The sequence below is a fragment of the Balaenoptera physalus genome (genome assembly GCF_965194825.1).
Source record: "Balaenoptera physalus genome assembly, chromosome: 3".
NCBI lineage: Eukaryota > Metazoa > Chordata > Mammalia > Artiodactyla > Balaenopteridae > Balaenoptera > Balaenoptera physalus.
In genome coordinates, this window is record NC_138890.1 from 68,148,856 (window position 1) to 68,165,109 (window position 16,254).

Sequence of the window (16,254 nt, forward strand, 5' to 3'; positions counted from 1 at the left end):
GGAGTAGAGGGTAGAATAGCCAATACTTCCCAAACTTTAATTTACTTGTGAACTGCTTGAGGATCTTGTTAAAAATGGAGATTTTGATTCAATAGGTCTGGAATGGAGCCCAAGATTCTACATTTCTAATCAATTCCTAGGTGACATTGAAGTTACTGGTCCATGGACCACACTTTGAATACCAAAGATATAGGTCTCTGGTGTTCCAACAGCCGCACATCAGACTTTCCTGGATATTTGAGTCCCTTGTCCAGAGGTTCTGTTCTAATTGGTATGGAGTATAGCCTGGATATCAGGATTTTTAAAAGCTCGGATAACTCTATGGTGCAGTAGAGTTTGAGAACCTATTGATATAGGCTGATTAGGCTAGCGGGTGAGGTATATCGTAGTATGAAAGTGGCAATGGGAATAGGTAAAGCTGACTCCACTCTGGATCTTGTGGTACAAGATATTGGGGGAGGGGGGAAGGCCCCAGAATCCTGTATTGGAAAGAACCTGGGTTCACCTACAACAAAGGATAAGAGAATGAAAAGAAGAGATGGGTAGGAAAATGTGAGGAGGTTCTGACTAGGTGGTGGCTGAGGAGGACTGGGATGAGAAGCACAACTGGATCCATTCCACCAGGTTACAAGACTGGAGTTAGCGACCTGTGATGGCCACTAACAGCTGTCTTTGCTGGGCTTTCCATTGGAATGTTATTGAGCAGGTCTCTGTGTCTCCAAAGAGAAGAGAAGCGTCTTCAGCATGTCCAGGAAGGAGTGAGCCAGCTACTCCATTTTTTTTTTTTTTTTTTAATGACCTCTGGATTTGTTTCCTAAGGCTCGACGGAGTGAAACTAGAGTTGCTTGGACATCAAGCGTTCTCTCCCCCAGGGACTAGTTATTAATAACTATTGAACACCTGCTTGTGATGCATATGAAATAATCTATTGTTATTTTTTTCTCCAGATATTATAATAAAAACAAGTGGCAGGATGTAGCAGCTGTGGCTGAATTTTCACTACTTTGAAGAATTGAATGTGAAGTCAAAGTCTGTGAAGCAGAATGTCTGCCTAAAATTACATGAAATTCAAAAATCAAAATTCTCTGATTATTTGTGATATATCCTGATATCGAAATTCTGTTGAGTCTTATAAACTACTTTTAATGAGCTGAGAAAGAATCTTCTGCCTGCTTCTTAAATATATGTATTTGTATTGTAAAATAACAAATAGCTTATATTAGAAGACTGTACACTAAATAGATGACTTCAGCTATTTATAAAGACCCAACACCAGGATACTAGGTAACTTCATTTGATGGTTTTTTCCCAAGTTTATCCTTTGTATGGATTAAAGGTAGTAAAATTGTTGTTGCTTATATTACGAGCTATTTTTAACAGAACTTAATTGAAACCACATGAGTGAGAGACCTAATTCCAGGTCTGACTGAAAGAAACTCTATACTTAAGGTTTGTTGAAGCAGGGAATGTATAATACGTACAATCAATCACACACTAAGTATTTAATACATTACCTCATCCCCAAACAACCTTCTTTAGCTAATACTACCTATCTGTAGGATTTTTTTTTGGGGGGGGTAATATAGCTTATTGTGGCATCTTGGAAATGCCCTTCCTAAAAAGGAACAATCCTGTTGTCAGTGAACACAGTGTATAACGGTGAGATTTTAACTCTGTTGGTTTTACTAATGTTATTAGACATAAAAGTAAATGAGGCAAATTTTCAAAGCTCCTTCAATATGAAAGAAAATTGTAAAATTGAAGAATTAACTGAGGTTACATAACCCATATAGTACTCAGTTTTAAATAGGAGTCCCATGAAAATATTCTTGTAAACAATTTGACAAGGTCTTAAGCCACTAACAAAACTATTTGTGATTTCAGTTCCACATTTTAATCTGGAGGTGAAATATGGGAAAGTTGTTAGGAAATGTAGAAGAGATCATTAATGATGGATGTTAGAACCAAATTTAGACCTGAATTCTAAATCAGTACTCAGCTAAGTCAGCAACTCCTGTGGTAGTTTTAAAGCAGAAGTGTGATAAGCAGTGGGGGAAGAAGAAATGGAATAGAAGGCCTATTACCTGCCTTCAAGGAGTTTATAATCCAAGGGGGAGGAGTGAGAATGAGAACGAAGTATTTGATAGTTTCTAAACAGGTGGTAGGTTCTTGTGAGAAAAATGATACCTGATTCTTAGACTGGGCCTAGTGGGGCTGGAGGAAATAACATTTGATAGTTCCATATTACTTATAAGAAAAATATAGCTATCTTAGAAAGATAAATACTTGGCCAGGCTGATGTGATTTAGAAAGCGAGAGAGCCAGGATGTGAAAGTAGGACTATGTGAGTCCCATATTTTTATCAGCTGGAGCACAGGGAAAGGTGGGAGAGAGGAAGGAGTTGCAACTGGAGTTCAAGGCTTAGTGGTAGAGGACATAACTTCGATTATGATTAAGAGGAAGGAAAGTAGAATAAACCTGCTTGCTGTCTGGTGGACGTTAGAAGTTCCAAGAGGATTCCTGTTGGCAAATCCTAGAAGAAGGTTATACTCTTAACTTTACATTGGTGGGTAGGCCTCAAACGTCTTTCAGTGAACCTGCCTGGAAGACCATCAGAAAGGACCATCTCTTTCTGGGGAGAGGGTCTCCATAGTTTTCATCATATTTTCAAAGTGGTCTGTGATTTTTAAAAAGTTAATGGGACTGGATCCCTTTACTTTAGCATATAACTAATTACATTTCATTTTTAAGCACTTAAAATTATATTTTCAAATTACACTTCGTGAAAAAAAATCTCAGGTCATAAGTGTGAAAATCCAGTTAAAAATTTATGACAGGCCAGGCATGATGCTGTTTCCATTTAAAAAATTTTAACTGGAGTTTTTTTTCACTTTTCCCAGGTGTAATTCATCATGGTTTGTTCGGTTATGAATAGCCTCTTTATCTCATATTGTGTATACAGCATATGTGTTTATATGAAGGGTGTGGTGCCCAGACTTTCCAGACAGATGTTATCTTCAACCTCTCCTGCTCTACTGTTGCTTTCTAACCTGCATTTTAAAATGCTGAATAATCTTATATCTTAAATACTCCCTTGATTCCATATGTTCTTCTACCTACCCAATAATTCTTTACCTGTTTACATCCACGCTTCCTAAAAAGAGTGCTTTCTGCTTTCTCACTGATTCCCTCACTACTCAGCCCTTTCTCCTCTTCCTTCCCCTGCCCCAACACACATAAAGTCTGGTTTCAGCTCTGATCCTTCACTGACACTGGTCCCTTCAAGGCTACAAGCAACTACTTTGATGCTAATCTAAGGAGTATTTTTCAGTTCTTGTCTTACCCAACCTTTCCCAGCTAATGATGTTGTAGACTATTACTCTCCTCTTGAAAGCATCCAGTAAGGAATGACCTCTCTGAAACATTATTCTCCAGTCTTTCATCTCATCTATAGCTTTTTCTCTTCCATTTCTCCTGAAGGCTCATTTTCCTCTGTATAGTCTTTAAATTTTGTTGTTTCTTTGGGTTCTATTCTAGGGCTTCTTCTTATATTACACAGTCTCCCTGGGTGATGTCATCTACCACTGCCATCAGTTATCATCTCTGTTCAGTTGACCCCAAATCTTTGTCAGTAACTACCATAGATATTGGTAGTGGGGATGTGTGGTGACTGGCCCTGTATCTGTCCCCCAGAAGGTTTGCTGTCTTTCCTTGTATTCCCACAGCATCCTGTACTTGCCCACGTCATAGCATTTATCACAATGTACTGTAATTGCCTTTCAAATTCTACTTTTTCTCCCTTAGATTGTAAGCTTCTTGAGTGCAGGAACTACATCTTGTTCATCACTGTATTTCTGTTCCCCTCTACCTCCATTGTAATTGGATTTTGGGTTTCCAGGTTACATGGTTTAGGTGGGATTGATCCCACCCTTAGTTCCAGGGGTGGGCCTTTAATGGTTTAAGTCAATTAACATGGCCCTCCTAACTCAGGCATGGTGATTGGTTCAGGAATGGGTGCAAGGCCTAAAATAATCTATTGGATTAAATCTCAGAGCTTTTTCTGGGAATGCTGGGATACAGACATTTTACTTTTCCTCTTGGATTTTTATCTGAAAGGATTTTACCTGAAAGGAGAGCTTCTGGCAGCCATCTTGTGTCCACAAATGGAGGCCCTGCCTGGGAATGGAGTTCATACAGAGAAATTAGAGCTGGGATAGAGAAACTGGATTCTTGATATCATTGTTGCAGTCTCTGGATGCAGCTGTACCTGAACTGCGCTCTACTTGAGCTCCACTTATGCGAGCCAATCAATTTTTTTTTTTGCTTAGGCTAGTTTAATTTGGGTTTTCTATCATGTGCAACACAGAACATCCTGATTGATGGACTCACACAAGACCTTTCTAGAGTTCTAAGTCTGTGTAGCCAAATGCTTACTTGTCATCACTACAGGGATTCTCATGGTATCTCATATTCAACATATCCCAGACTCAACTTACCTCCCCCTTGAAGCAGTTCTTTCTCCTATCATCTGTTTCAGTGTTATATATCTTCATCTAGCCAAGTTACCTGAGCCAGAAATTTGCTGTCACCCATGACTCCTCTCTTTCTCTTACTTTCCCACAGGCAGTTAGTCATGAAGTCCTGTTGATTTTGAATCCTAAAAGCCCACAGTATTTTCTATACCCCTCCATTCCCATGGCTATTCTCTGAGTTCATGTCAGTACTTTCTTGCCTGGCTTAGAATGAAAGCCTCTTCACTAGTTTCTCAATCATTATTCTTGTACCTTATAGTCAGCTTTCCACAATATATCCAGAGAGCTTTCTAAAATGCTCATCTGATCATGTTTCCTGCTTAAAATCCCTCAATAGCTCCCCATATCCTCTGGATAAAGTCTTATCTTTTAAGTGATTTTTACAATTTTCTTTTATTTTTTAAAGATTTATTTTATTATTAATTTATTTATTTAATTTATTTTTGGCTGCATTGGGTCTTAGTTGCAGCATGTGGGCTCTTCGTTGTGGTGCACAGGCTTCTCTCCAGTTGTGGCGTGGGGGTTTTCTCTCTGTAGTTGTGGTGTGCAGGCTCCAGAGCGCGTGGGCTCTGTAGTTTGAGGCACGCAAGCTCTCTAGTTGAGGCGCACAAGCTCAGTAGTTGTGGTGTGCAGGCTTGGTTGCCCCACAGCATGATGGAATCTTAGTTCCCTGACCAGGGATCAAACCCGCGTCCCCTGCATTGTAAGGCGGATTCTTTACCACTGGACCACCAGGGAAGTCCCTTACATAGTTTTCTTAATCCAGTTCAATTTTACCATTATATTATATTGTAGGTCACTGAATTTTTATATTCTCTTTTGCCTCCATCAGGCAGATGGAATGTGCTGCTCCATCTGTCTGAAACACACTTTTCATGCCCACATCCTCTTTTCTTTAGCATATCCCATTTTAATTCCTATTTATTTCACCCTTCAGAAAACTCCCTGTAATTCCCCCAAAGGTTAGTTGCTTTTCCTTGTTTTCCCCTGGCATCCTGTACTTGCCACATCATAGCATTTATCATAATGTAACACCATGTAATTCCCTGTCAAATTGTTTTTTCTCTCTAGGCTGTAAGGTCCTTGAGTGCAGGAACTACATCTTGTCCATCATTGTATTTCCAGGTTCTAGCACAGTTCCCAGACACATAGTAAACATATTAAGTGTTTGAAAAATATTTGTTGAAAGAATGTTTGTCATAGAAGTGTGCCATTATTCTTGCATACTTCTTATAGAATTCAAGATGAGGATTTCAAGCCAATTTTATATTGAAGATAAAAGTTTGATTCTTTAAAAGCACTTATCACAATCTGTAATAACTTGTTTACTTGTTGGTTTCTTAAGGGCGAGGGCTGTACCTGTCTTGTACGTTATTGCATTCTGGAACATAGCAGGTATTTGATTTCAGCATCTCTATTAGATTATTTCTCTTAGCATATGAAATTCTCTAATATCTTCCATCTCAAAAAAAAAGGGGGGGGGGAGGACAATTTTCCCTCCTCCCGTCTCCTCTCAATCCTCATTTTTCTGCTCCTTATCTCAGCAAAACGGAGTAGTTGTCTATACTTGCTTTACCACTCCCTCCCTACTCTTTCTTTTTTAGTCCACTCCATTCAGGCTTTTGCTCACCCTTCCATTGAAACTGTTCTTGTCAAGATGTCCATGTTGACAAATCTAATGGACACTTAGATTTTCAGTAACATTCAACACAGTTGACCCCTTCCTCCTTTTTGGGTTATTTTCTTCTCTTGTCTTGCTACTACTGCTCATGCTCATCCTTCTTTCCTGGATCCTTCTCTTCAAGACTTGTAAGTGTTGCCTTCTTTGAATATTAGTGCTGGACTCTCTTCTGTATTATACACATTCTTTCATTTAAAAATTTTTTTAAAAAATTAATTATTTTTGGCTGCGTTGGGTCTTCGTTGCAGTGCGTGGGCTTCTCATTGCAGTGGCTTCTCTTGCTGTAGAGCATGGGCTCTAGGCACACGGGCTTCGGTAGTTGTGGCACATGGGCTCAGTAGTTGTGGCTTGCGGGCTCTAGAGCGCAGGCTCAGTAGTTGTGGCGCACGGGCTTAGTTGCTCTGCGGCATGTGGAATCTTCCCGGACCAGGGCTCAAACCCGTGTCCCCTGCAGTGGCAGGCAGATTCTTAACCACTGTGCCACGAGGGAAGTCCCATACACATTCTTTCTAGGTAAACTCACTCATTCTATTATTTTAAATTCTGTGTGTTAGCTGATGCCTACTGAATTTCTCTTCAACCCTGGCTTCTCCTCATATATTCTACTCAGAATCTCCACGTGGATATCTAATAGCCAATTCAAACTTAATATATCCAAACTTAATATGCTTGATTTTCCTCTTCAAACCTGTGCTTTCCCTGGTCTTTCCATCAGGAAATGACTTCCATTTGGTTGCTCAAGGCAAAAATGTAGGAGTCAATCCTTAGTTTTCCTTTCTTTCACTCCTACTACAAATCGTGTTAGTTCTATCTTCAAAATAGTTAGCCAACATCAGCTCTTGCCTAAAATACATGGTAGACTCCTATATGGTTTCTCTCCTTCCATTCTTTTTCTTTTATAATCCCTTCTCCACAGAGCAACCAATCTTCTAAAATCATAAATTCTATCATGTCCCTCTCCTGTTTTAAACTCCTACAATAGTTCCCATCACAATGTAACCTCCTTCCCATGATTTACAAGGTTCCACATAATCTGGCTCCTTGTACCTTTCTAGCCACATCTCAAACATCTTCCCCCTCCCACAGTGTGTTCAGCTGTTTTGGCCCCTTTTTCTTCTTCAAACAGGAGAAACCCATTCCTGCCTCAGTCTTTGTACTTTTTCTTCTCTCTGCTAGAATGTTCTTTACCATCATCTTCCCGTCACGGGTTCCTTTTCATTCTTTAGACCTCAGTTCAAATCCCGCATCTTTGGAGAGGACTTTCCTGACCACTCTATCTAAATTTGGCCCCACCAGTTGTACTATTAACTCTTTCTTTCCTAGCTTTTAGGACTACTTGCAAACATCTTGTTTACTTTGCCTCTTCCCACTAAGAACTAAGTTTCTGAGAGTAGGAATAGACTACCAGAACAGAGTCTGAGACCTTTGAGGGACTCAAGAAATATTTGTTGAATAAATGATTGTTTATTTTCTGTTGCCTCAAACCACTGCCATTCCCTTATTATATAGCAGTAAATCATCGGTTGGCTTAAGAGTTTTTAAAACTGAGGCACCGTCATGAGTCCATCTAAGTGCCATTCAGGAAGTTTTACTTTATCATCTTGATTCTGACTATCTTGTTCTGAGATGTTATCAATGAAAATTTAATTTGTTTCAGGAAAATTTAGCACAATTGAGGTTGTGCTTACTAGCATGGTGGTTAAGGGAGCAAGATTCCAGTTTTATTGCCACCTTTTGCTATATTTGATAACTGGAAAATGGCTGTAGTGAGAAGTGCCTCTGTCTTCTATGTTATTGGAATCAGTTGGACAGAGCCCCAAAGGCTGTTGGGGTTTGTGGGGAGGCTGAATCTTCTACTCCTGAGTGAAAGTGTAGGCCTTATGTCTAATTTTCTAACCCAACAGTTCCACATTCATATAACATTAATGAATAATTATTTTCTTTCTCACATTTCCTCCTTGCTCCTAAACTTAAAGAGGCTACTTTAAGACACCTCAGCTTCTTTGTGGGAAGAGGTAGTGTTAAGTAAAAGGGGAAAAAAAGATAATATACACTGTACTGAACTTGAAAATACTTTCATTTTAATCTGCATAATTAGGTATAGTTATATGTCCTCTTCTATGACAAACTTGTATCATTTCAGTGCTGAGTCTATAATTTGAGTATTACACAACAACATAAAGGAAATGTGATGAATGATAGCAAGTACATTTTGTTTTTTTGTGTACCTTTCAAGTAAAATGAGACCACAGAAATGAAACCTTTACATGATTAGAGAACACTAATACAAAGTATCTCTTATGCAAGTCCTAATGTTCTTTCCCTTACTATTAATATCTATAATTATCCATGAAGTAACTTTTTGCCAAGATGAAAGCACTCAAGATTACTGTATTTAGAAACTTCATTCTGAGGGGACTTGGAACTACTCTTCTCTGTGCCAGCCATGGAGCGGCCATGATTCCTCCTTGTGTCTTTGGTCCAATATAGACAGGCTTGAGCCCGTTTCCACTTGCACTCATTTAGTGGTACTTGCTAGTGTCAAAACAAAACTTCCCCAAATGGTCGCTTCATTAATTGACTTATAGGATGTGCGTTTTCTCACTTTAAGAAATTTCAGACTTCATTTTTTGTTTACAAAATTCCATTCTGCATTCATATTTTGTGAGAAAAATATACATAGCTATATTGCCTCATTAGAAATCTTTCAGCGTTTGGCGCCAGAGAATTATCTTAAGTTTATAGGGGATACAGTCTTGCTATTTTGACCTTGTATTGCTCAGTAATTCTGGAGCTTGGGCAATGTACGGAGCAACTCTGAATGACTCTTAACCTGAGCACCTCAAATGTCACCTCCTCAGAGAGACCTCCCCCACTCATTTCATTGTTTCTCATTCACAACACTGGTAGTTTCAAATTACCTTTTTTAAAACTTATTTACTGTTTCCTCATATAGAAAGTTAGCCCTTTTTTGTTTTGGATCCCCAGTGCCTAGATCAGGGACACTTAAACATTGTGGAAGGAATAAATTCTTAATCACCTATAAATAGTGCTTTAAAAATTCTTGTAACATTGAAACTCAACAACACGTTGTTACATGACCACTGAAATTCTCCGAGATATATACTCTGCCTATTACTTTTCTTTTTTCTATATAAGACCACTTATTTTATAGCATAAACTCTAGCTGCAAATCAGTGGGAGCTGGTAGCCACTTAGAGACAATTTGATTTGTATGCCTTATTAAGTGAAATTCTCAAAAAAGTATTTTCATCTAACCTTCCAAACCACATACCAGTGATTTCCAGACATTCATATCTGTCAGAGAATTGCGTCCCATGGTACAAAATTCCTCCTGCTGGAGGGGCAGTAGGTGAATGAGTAGGGGAACTGAAGATCTGTAAGACCAATTTGATCCAAACCCTGATAAATTTTGGTTCCCTGGGTTTAAGTAGACTGTACGGTCATTTATGAGCAATGTTTTTTTTGGAAAGGGTTTTCCGCCTATTAAACTCATTTGTTCACAATTCCACAGTTCCTCTCAACATACCTAGACATTGAGTGTAAATCCTGAGCCTCCTATGGCTAGCTCTTCCAAGGGGCTAATTCCCGGTGTGTCAGGGTTCGAGGCGCAAGTGGGAAACACCGAGGGCCGCTGCCCGCAGTGCCTGGCCGAGGCCGTCTCTGCCGGGAGGCATGGCTGCGGGGAGTGTCTTGGCAGGTCCTCCACCAGACCCGTGAGCCAGCCCCGCTCAGTCAAGCTCTGAGCCCAAACCTCTCGCGGCCCAGCGTGGGCGGGCCTGTGGTCCGGGGCTTAAAGTCCAGCCCGTGCCGCGGCCCCACGGGTATGCTCTCGCACCTGGTCTGCTCCGGGGGCCGCCGGACTCCGCCAGGGGCGGACGGGGGCGCGAAGCCGCAGAGACTGAGGGGGGGACGGCGGGGGAGGGGCGATTGCTAGTGGGGCCCTGAACTTCTCTCTTTGTCGTGGGTGCGGGAAGCGGAAGGCTTCTACACTCCAAAGTCCCTGGCGTCGTCCCCACAGCACCCTGCTGTAACCTCAGGTAGCAACTAACAGCGTCACGGAGAAGGACCGGGACCGGAGCACGTTCCTCCTTCAGGTCCCCAGCCACCCCAGTTTCCCGCCCCTCCCCTCCGCTCCGCTCATGCCCCGCCCCGTGAGCTGCCACGTGAGGACATCCACTGGCCAGCCTATGGGCGCCAGCTCCGCCCCACGGCCCCGCCTTGCACCCTGCTCCGCGCGCCGCCACGTGATGCGGCTCACCGCCAGCCAATGGACGCCGGCCTTGCCTCGCGCCCCGCCCCGCGCGCCGTGGCCGTTTGAAGTGACTAATTTCTGTCATATGACTGAGGCGCCTATGGGGGTGGCGGGGCAGCTCTAGGAGCGGGGGCCTGGCGAGTGCCCTGTGGAGCGACCCCGGCCTGGCCGTGGCCATCATGGCCCCTACGCTGTTCCAGAAGCTCTTCAGCAAGAGGAGCGGTCTGGGCGCGCCCGGTCGGGACGCGAGGGACCCGGATTGCGCGTTCAGGTAGGTCGCTGCAGGGGTAGGGGCGAGCGGCGAGGGGCGCGGAGCCGATGGCCTAGTGGGCTTCGGCTTCCAGAGGCGCTGGGGCTTTCGGTGCTTACGCTTGAGCAGCAGCGTCGCCCCGGGACAGGGATCAGGGCCGCGGTCGGGAGGGGCCGGGCAGCTGCAGACCTGCGCTGGAGGGTTCGAGCGAGGTCCTCTCTCGCCCACCCCCATCTCCCACAGTTGCCCCTTCCCCCTAGTCCGGGTCTGTTTGTTTACGTCCTGCTCGGCAGCCACGCGCTGCTCTGCCCCTCCGGACCCAGCATCGCGGCCTGAGCTTAGGGTCCACACGCCTTCCTGGCGACGCGTAGAGTTGGGCGCGGGCTGGATTGGACCTCTACCGCCGTCCTCCGGGCCGAAAAGTTCTCCCCTCCTCCCCGCGGCCAGTCGTCCTCTGGGTGCTCCATTCCAACTTGGTTGCTGTTGTGGAGAGAGCCGCACGTTTTGGCCAACCTTCGGAGTAGAGAACGCTGGAGGAGCGTGTAGGCAAGCTGCTGTTCTTTCAGGTTTTTTGTAAACCTAAATTGGAGGTGTGCAGATACCGGACCCAGTGGCCTTAATGTTGCCGAAGGAGAAATGTGAAACCTAAGAGGTTGTGGTTATTACTGACCAGAATGAAGCTGCGCTGAATCAAATGAAGCATGGTCGTAGAATTGACCATCCCCTTGGAACTGTTACTAAAAACGAGTTTTTAAAAATTGAGAACGATAGCAACATATTTTGTGGTATTACAGGCTTTGTTAATTTTTGGTTACAGTACCTGTTGCTGATAGAAAAACTTAAAAATTGTAAGACAATAGAATATAAACCTGAATTCTAGGTAAAATTTAGTTTCGAAACTGCATTTGAAGAAGGGATTATGTCTTTCAAACAGCCTTCATACTTGTTGCCGTGTGGAAACTTGTAAATGTAACTAGGCTAAATGTCAAATATCACTCAAACCTGGTAGGATAGCGTAGAGCCCAGTTGTACAGTAGTAGTAGGAAGAGATGAGTATCTGTTAAATTTTGCAATAGCCAGCGTCTGAAATGAGTGTACCACACTGGTTGAAAAGGTTTTGATAATCTTAAAATTATTCACTCTGTCTCGCTAATGCAGGTCCCATTAGTAAACATTCAGTAACTTGTGGAATTGAAGTACTAAATGGAAAGAAATTTGACTTTTAGAGGAAGAAAATTCTCAGTGGTGAACATCTTGGAACAGTACTTAGTAAAAGTTATCTAGCTTTTGGTCTTTTCTACTGGGAAATAAATGTCTTGCCATGCTTATCTAATGACTTTAAAGATTTCTTTAGTGTTTTTCTTTTGAAAAATGAAAGTGCAGTCTAGATAGTACTACATTGAGCCATCCAGTAAATCAAGGGTTAGTAGAAAGCAAGTTCAGGAGGGATATTAAAAAGGTGACATTTGAATAGGTTTTCTATTTCTGGGTAAAGATTTACTTTGGGGTACCCAAGTTTCCAAGCATCTCAAGTTATTCTTGTGAAAAAAAGTTTATTTTTTTAAAATGTAAACTCTACTGTATGTTTGTGTAATACTACTTTAGAGTTGCCAAATACTTTCTCATCAGTTATCTCATGTGATGTTTCACAACAGCCTTGTGAGATAGGGCAAGTAGCAGTATAGATAACTACATGATTCTTTTTATGTGTAAGAATTATGTGTAAGCACAATAACTGCAGTACAATATGGAAAAATGCATAGACGTGTACGTGTGAGGAAATGAAAACTGGGTAATGTCACACACTTAGTAACTTGCAAATTTAATCAACCCAATCTTTTTTTTTTTAACACCTTCATTGAGCTATAATTTACATACAATAAAATTGAGCCATTTGAAGTCTATAGTTATATGAATTTTGTTACATGTATACAGTTGTGTACCCACCACCCCAGTGAAGTTTTAGAACACTCCATCATCCAAAAAATTCCCTCATGCCCCTTTGCTATCATTTCTTAATGCCTTCTCACCCAGGGCAATCACTGATTTGCTTTTGTCTAATGACAGAAGCTTTGACTTTTCTAGAATTTCATATAAATGTAATCATACTGTTTATAGTCTTTTGTGTCTGGCTATTTTAACTCAGAGTGATGATTTTGAGATTCATCCATGTTGTTACATTTATCTGTAGTTCGTTCCATTTTTTTGCTGACTAGTGTTCCATTGTATGGGTATACCACAGTTTATCCATTCACTGGTTGGCAGACTTTTGGGTTGTTTTCAGATTTGGGCTGTAATAACAATGCTGCTGTGAACAGTTGTGAGCAAATCTTTATGCGGAAATACATTTTCATTTCTCTTGGAGTGGGATTGCTGGGTCATATGCTAAGTGTATGCTTAACTTTTTAAAAAAATTGCCAAACTTTTCTAAAGTAGTTGTACCATTTGTATTCCCACTAGTAGTGTATGAAGTTACAGTTGCTCCAGATTCTCTCCAAATCCAGATATTGTTAGTCTGATTTTTTAAATTAAAAATTTTTTTTGTATTGTAAAAAACACCTAACATAAAATATACTATGTTAACCATATTGGAGTCTCTTTAAAAATTTATTTTTATCTTCATTTATTTATTTAAAAAATTTTTTATTGAAGTATAGTTGATTTACAATGTTGTGTTAGTTTCAGGTGTACAGCAAAGTGAATCTGTTATACATATATTAATACATATATCCACTCTTTTTTAGATTCTTTTCCCATACTAATGGGTATAGTGGTATCTTGTGTGTTTTTTTTTTTTTTTAAATTAAATCTTTTTTTTTTTAAATTATTTAATTTATTTATAGCTGTGCTGGGTCTTCGTTTCTGTGTGAGGGCTCTCTCCAGTTGCGGCAAGCGGTGGCCACTCTTCATCGCGGTGCGCGGGCCTCTCACTATCGCGGCCTCTCTTGTTGCGGAGCACAGGCTCCAGACGCGCAGGCTCAGCAGTTGTGGCTCACGGGCCCAGCCGCTCCGCGGCATGTGGGATCTTCCCAGACCAGGGCTCGAACCCGTGTCCCCTGCATTGGCAGGCAGACTCCCAACCACTGCGCCACCAGGGAAGCCCTTGTGTGGTTTTAATTTGCATTTCCCAAATAATAAACGGTGTTTAGCATCTTTTTATGTAACTCATGTTTTTGAGTAGACTAAAATTTAGTTTTTATTCCAGTATACCATGGTTTCCTTCCTAGAATACTTTTTTGGTTTTGTTTTGTTTTAGTCAGTGTAAGTTGTTAAATAAGGCTTGGACACAGCCGTTGGCAACTAACTATAGCTCAGCTTGTAAGAGTCAGTTCCTAGAGTAAACAATATACGAGGCCCAATAGTCATAAGCCGTAATAGGGCTCTTGGGTAGGAAAGACCTGAAATAGAGAAGCCTTAGGAGCTTTTCAATATTGTTTTTCATGGTTACTCCACTGAAAAAGATGGTCAGGGATTACCCCCTTCCATTCAGTCTGAAGTCCCTTACCGTATAGGTTACTGGTGCTTTGTCCTATCTAAGCTTCTTGAGCTGGAGGTGAGTGTGTAGGGTATCACAGGGAGAATATTATTTTAATCATATATAGAACTAAAACAGTAATTTGTTTTAATGTTTTAAAGAATTTGGGAAAGACAGGGAAGATACTGCTTTATGTTTTCTCCATCAGGCCACTTTTCCAGGGGAAGTAAGAATTAAGTGTAAGTCTAATAACTGCAGTGCATATACAATGATTGCTTTAAAAATAAAATTCTCTTCATCTAAAAATGATGTTAATAATGGCAACTGTGCAAGGTTGTCATGAGGTATATTAGTGAAGGTAACACTAAACTGCGTTGTGTTAATAAATAAACTAAGTCTCAAAAAAAAAGTTCTTGAAAGAAGCCTAATTTGACGAAGAAGATTGTTTTAGAGTTATATATCTGTAGGACATAATTCATGTTTTGTTCAAAAAACAATTTCTGTCTTTTTATTTTATTCCTAATACATGAACGTTTGCTCTTTTTGTATCAGTTAACAACCTCTTAACTAGTCTTTCTGTCATCACTCTTGCCTTTCTCCAAACTATTCTCAATACTTCATCCTTTTTTTAAAATGATTTTAAAATCCTTTTTTAAAATGCTAATTCTGATCATGATCAGCAGGCAAAATGGTATAGAATTTAAAATCTCCACAACACAGAGGTATTTTAAGGATTCAAAGAGATAAGTCATGTTGAGCAGTTAATGCAGTGCTTTATAGTGCATGGCTTTCACAACCAGAAGTTGTTGTTACTGTGATGATCTCATGCTTATGTATAAAACCATTCAGTTTAGGACCAAACTCCTTAACATAGCCTGTGGTGGTGTAGCTTCTGTGAAGTCTCTAGTCTTGACCTTTTAATTTTTTTTAATAAGGTCATTTTTTAACATAGCCATTAATCTATTATTATCTCTTATATTATCTATTAATATTATGTATCTAGGGACTTCCCTGGTGGCACAGTGGTTAAAAATCCGCCTGCCAATGCAAGGGACATGGGTTCGATCCCTGGTCCGGGAAGATCCCACGTGCCGCGGAGCAACTAAGCCCGTGTGCCACAACTACTGAGCCTGCGCTCTAGAGCCCGTGAGTCACAACTACTGAGCCTGCGCTCTAGAGCCCGCGAGTCACAACTACTGACCCCGCGTACCACAACTACTGAAACCCACGTGCCTGGAGCCTGTGCTCTGCAACAAGAGAAGCCACTGCAATGAGAAGCCAGCACACCACAACAAAGAGTAGCCCCTGCTTGCTGCAACTAGAGAAAGCCTGTGCGCAGCAACGAAGACCCAATGCAGCCAAAATATATATATATATATATATATATATATATATATATATATATATATATATATATATATATATATATATAAAATTAGTTAATATATCTATTATTTACTAGTCTATATTCAAATTTTCTCAGTTGTCTCAGGATGTCTTTTTACAGTAGGTTTGTTTGAATCAGTCTGCATATTGAATTTGCCATTATGTGTCTTAAGTAATTTTTATTCTACAACGGCCTCTCCTGCTCCCTTTTAAAAATAGCATTTGTTGTTTTTAAACTGGGTCATTTTTCCTATGAAATTTCCCACATTGTCTATTTGCCTGTTTGCTCTCTAATGGTTTCCTTTAATTCACTGGTTCCCAGCAATCTCTGTTTTAACAAGACCCTCCAGGTGATTCTGAATGCTCAAGTTTGAGAACCACTGCTATAACTTATTCTCTCTTTCCTGAAAACTGGTGGTTAGATACTTTACTAGATTCAGGTTCAGTTTTTTTTTTAATTAAAATATTCCATAGATTTTGCAGTATACTTCGTATCCATACGTAATGTCTGGTTGTCCCATTTTTTAGTGCTGCTAAGATTGATTAGTGGTTTCAGGTGGTATCAGCTTTATTCTTCCATTATAAAGTTCACCCTTCACTAATGGTTTTAGCGTCTTTTGTTGATTATTGCCTGAATCTATTATCTTGTTAGGG

General features: G+C 40.7%; 2 protein-coding genes across 3 annotated transcripts in view; both read left to right on the forward strand.

Annotated features, from left to right (window-relative positions):
* MEIKIN (meiotic kinetochore factor) overlaps positions 1–10,266 on the forward strand; it is a 158,659-nt gene extending 148,393 nt beyond the window's left edge. The window contains exon 13 of the mRNA XM_082457962.1: positions 948–10,266. Coding sequence (XP_082314088.1) covers positions 948–979 — 32 coding nt within the window. The 3' untranslated portion in view covers positions 980–10,266. The remainder of the gene's footprint in view (positions 1–947) is intronic.
* A 285-nt stretch (positions 10,267–10,551) lies between these two features.
* The window catches only part of FNIP1 (folliculin interacting protein 1), a 126,058-nt gene continuing 120,355 nt past the window's right edge, over positions 10,552–16,254 (forward strand). For both annotated transcript variants that reach the window (XM_082457832.1, XM_082457833.1), the window contains exon 1: positions 10,552–10,760. In XM_082457832.1, coding sequence (XP_082313958.1) covers positions 10,669–10,760 — 92 coding nt within the window. In that variant the 5' untranslated portion in view covers positions 10,552–10,668. The remainder of the gene's footprint in view (positions 10,761–16,254) is intronic.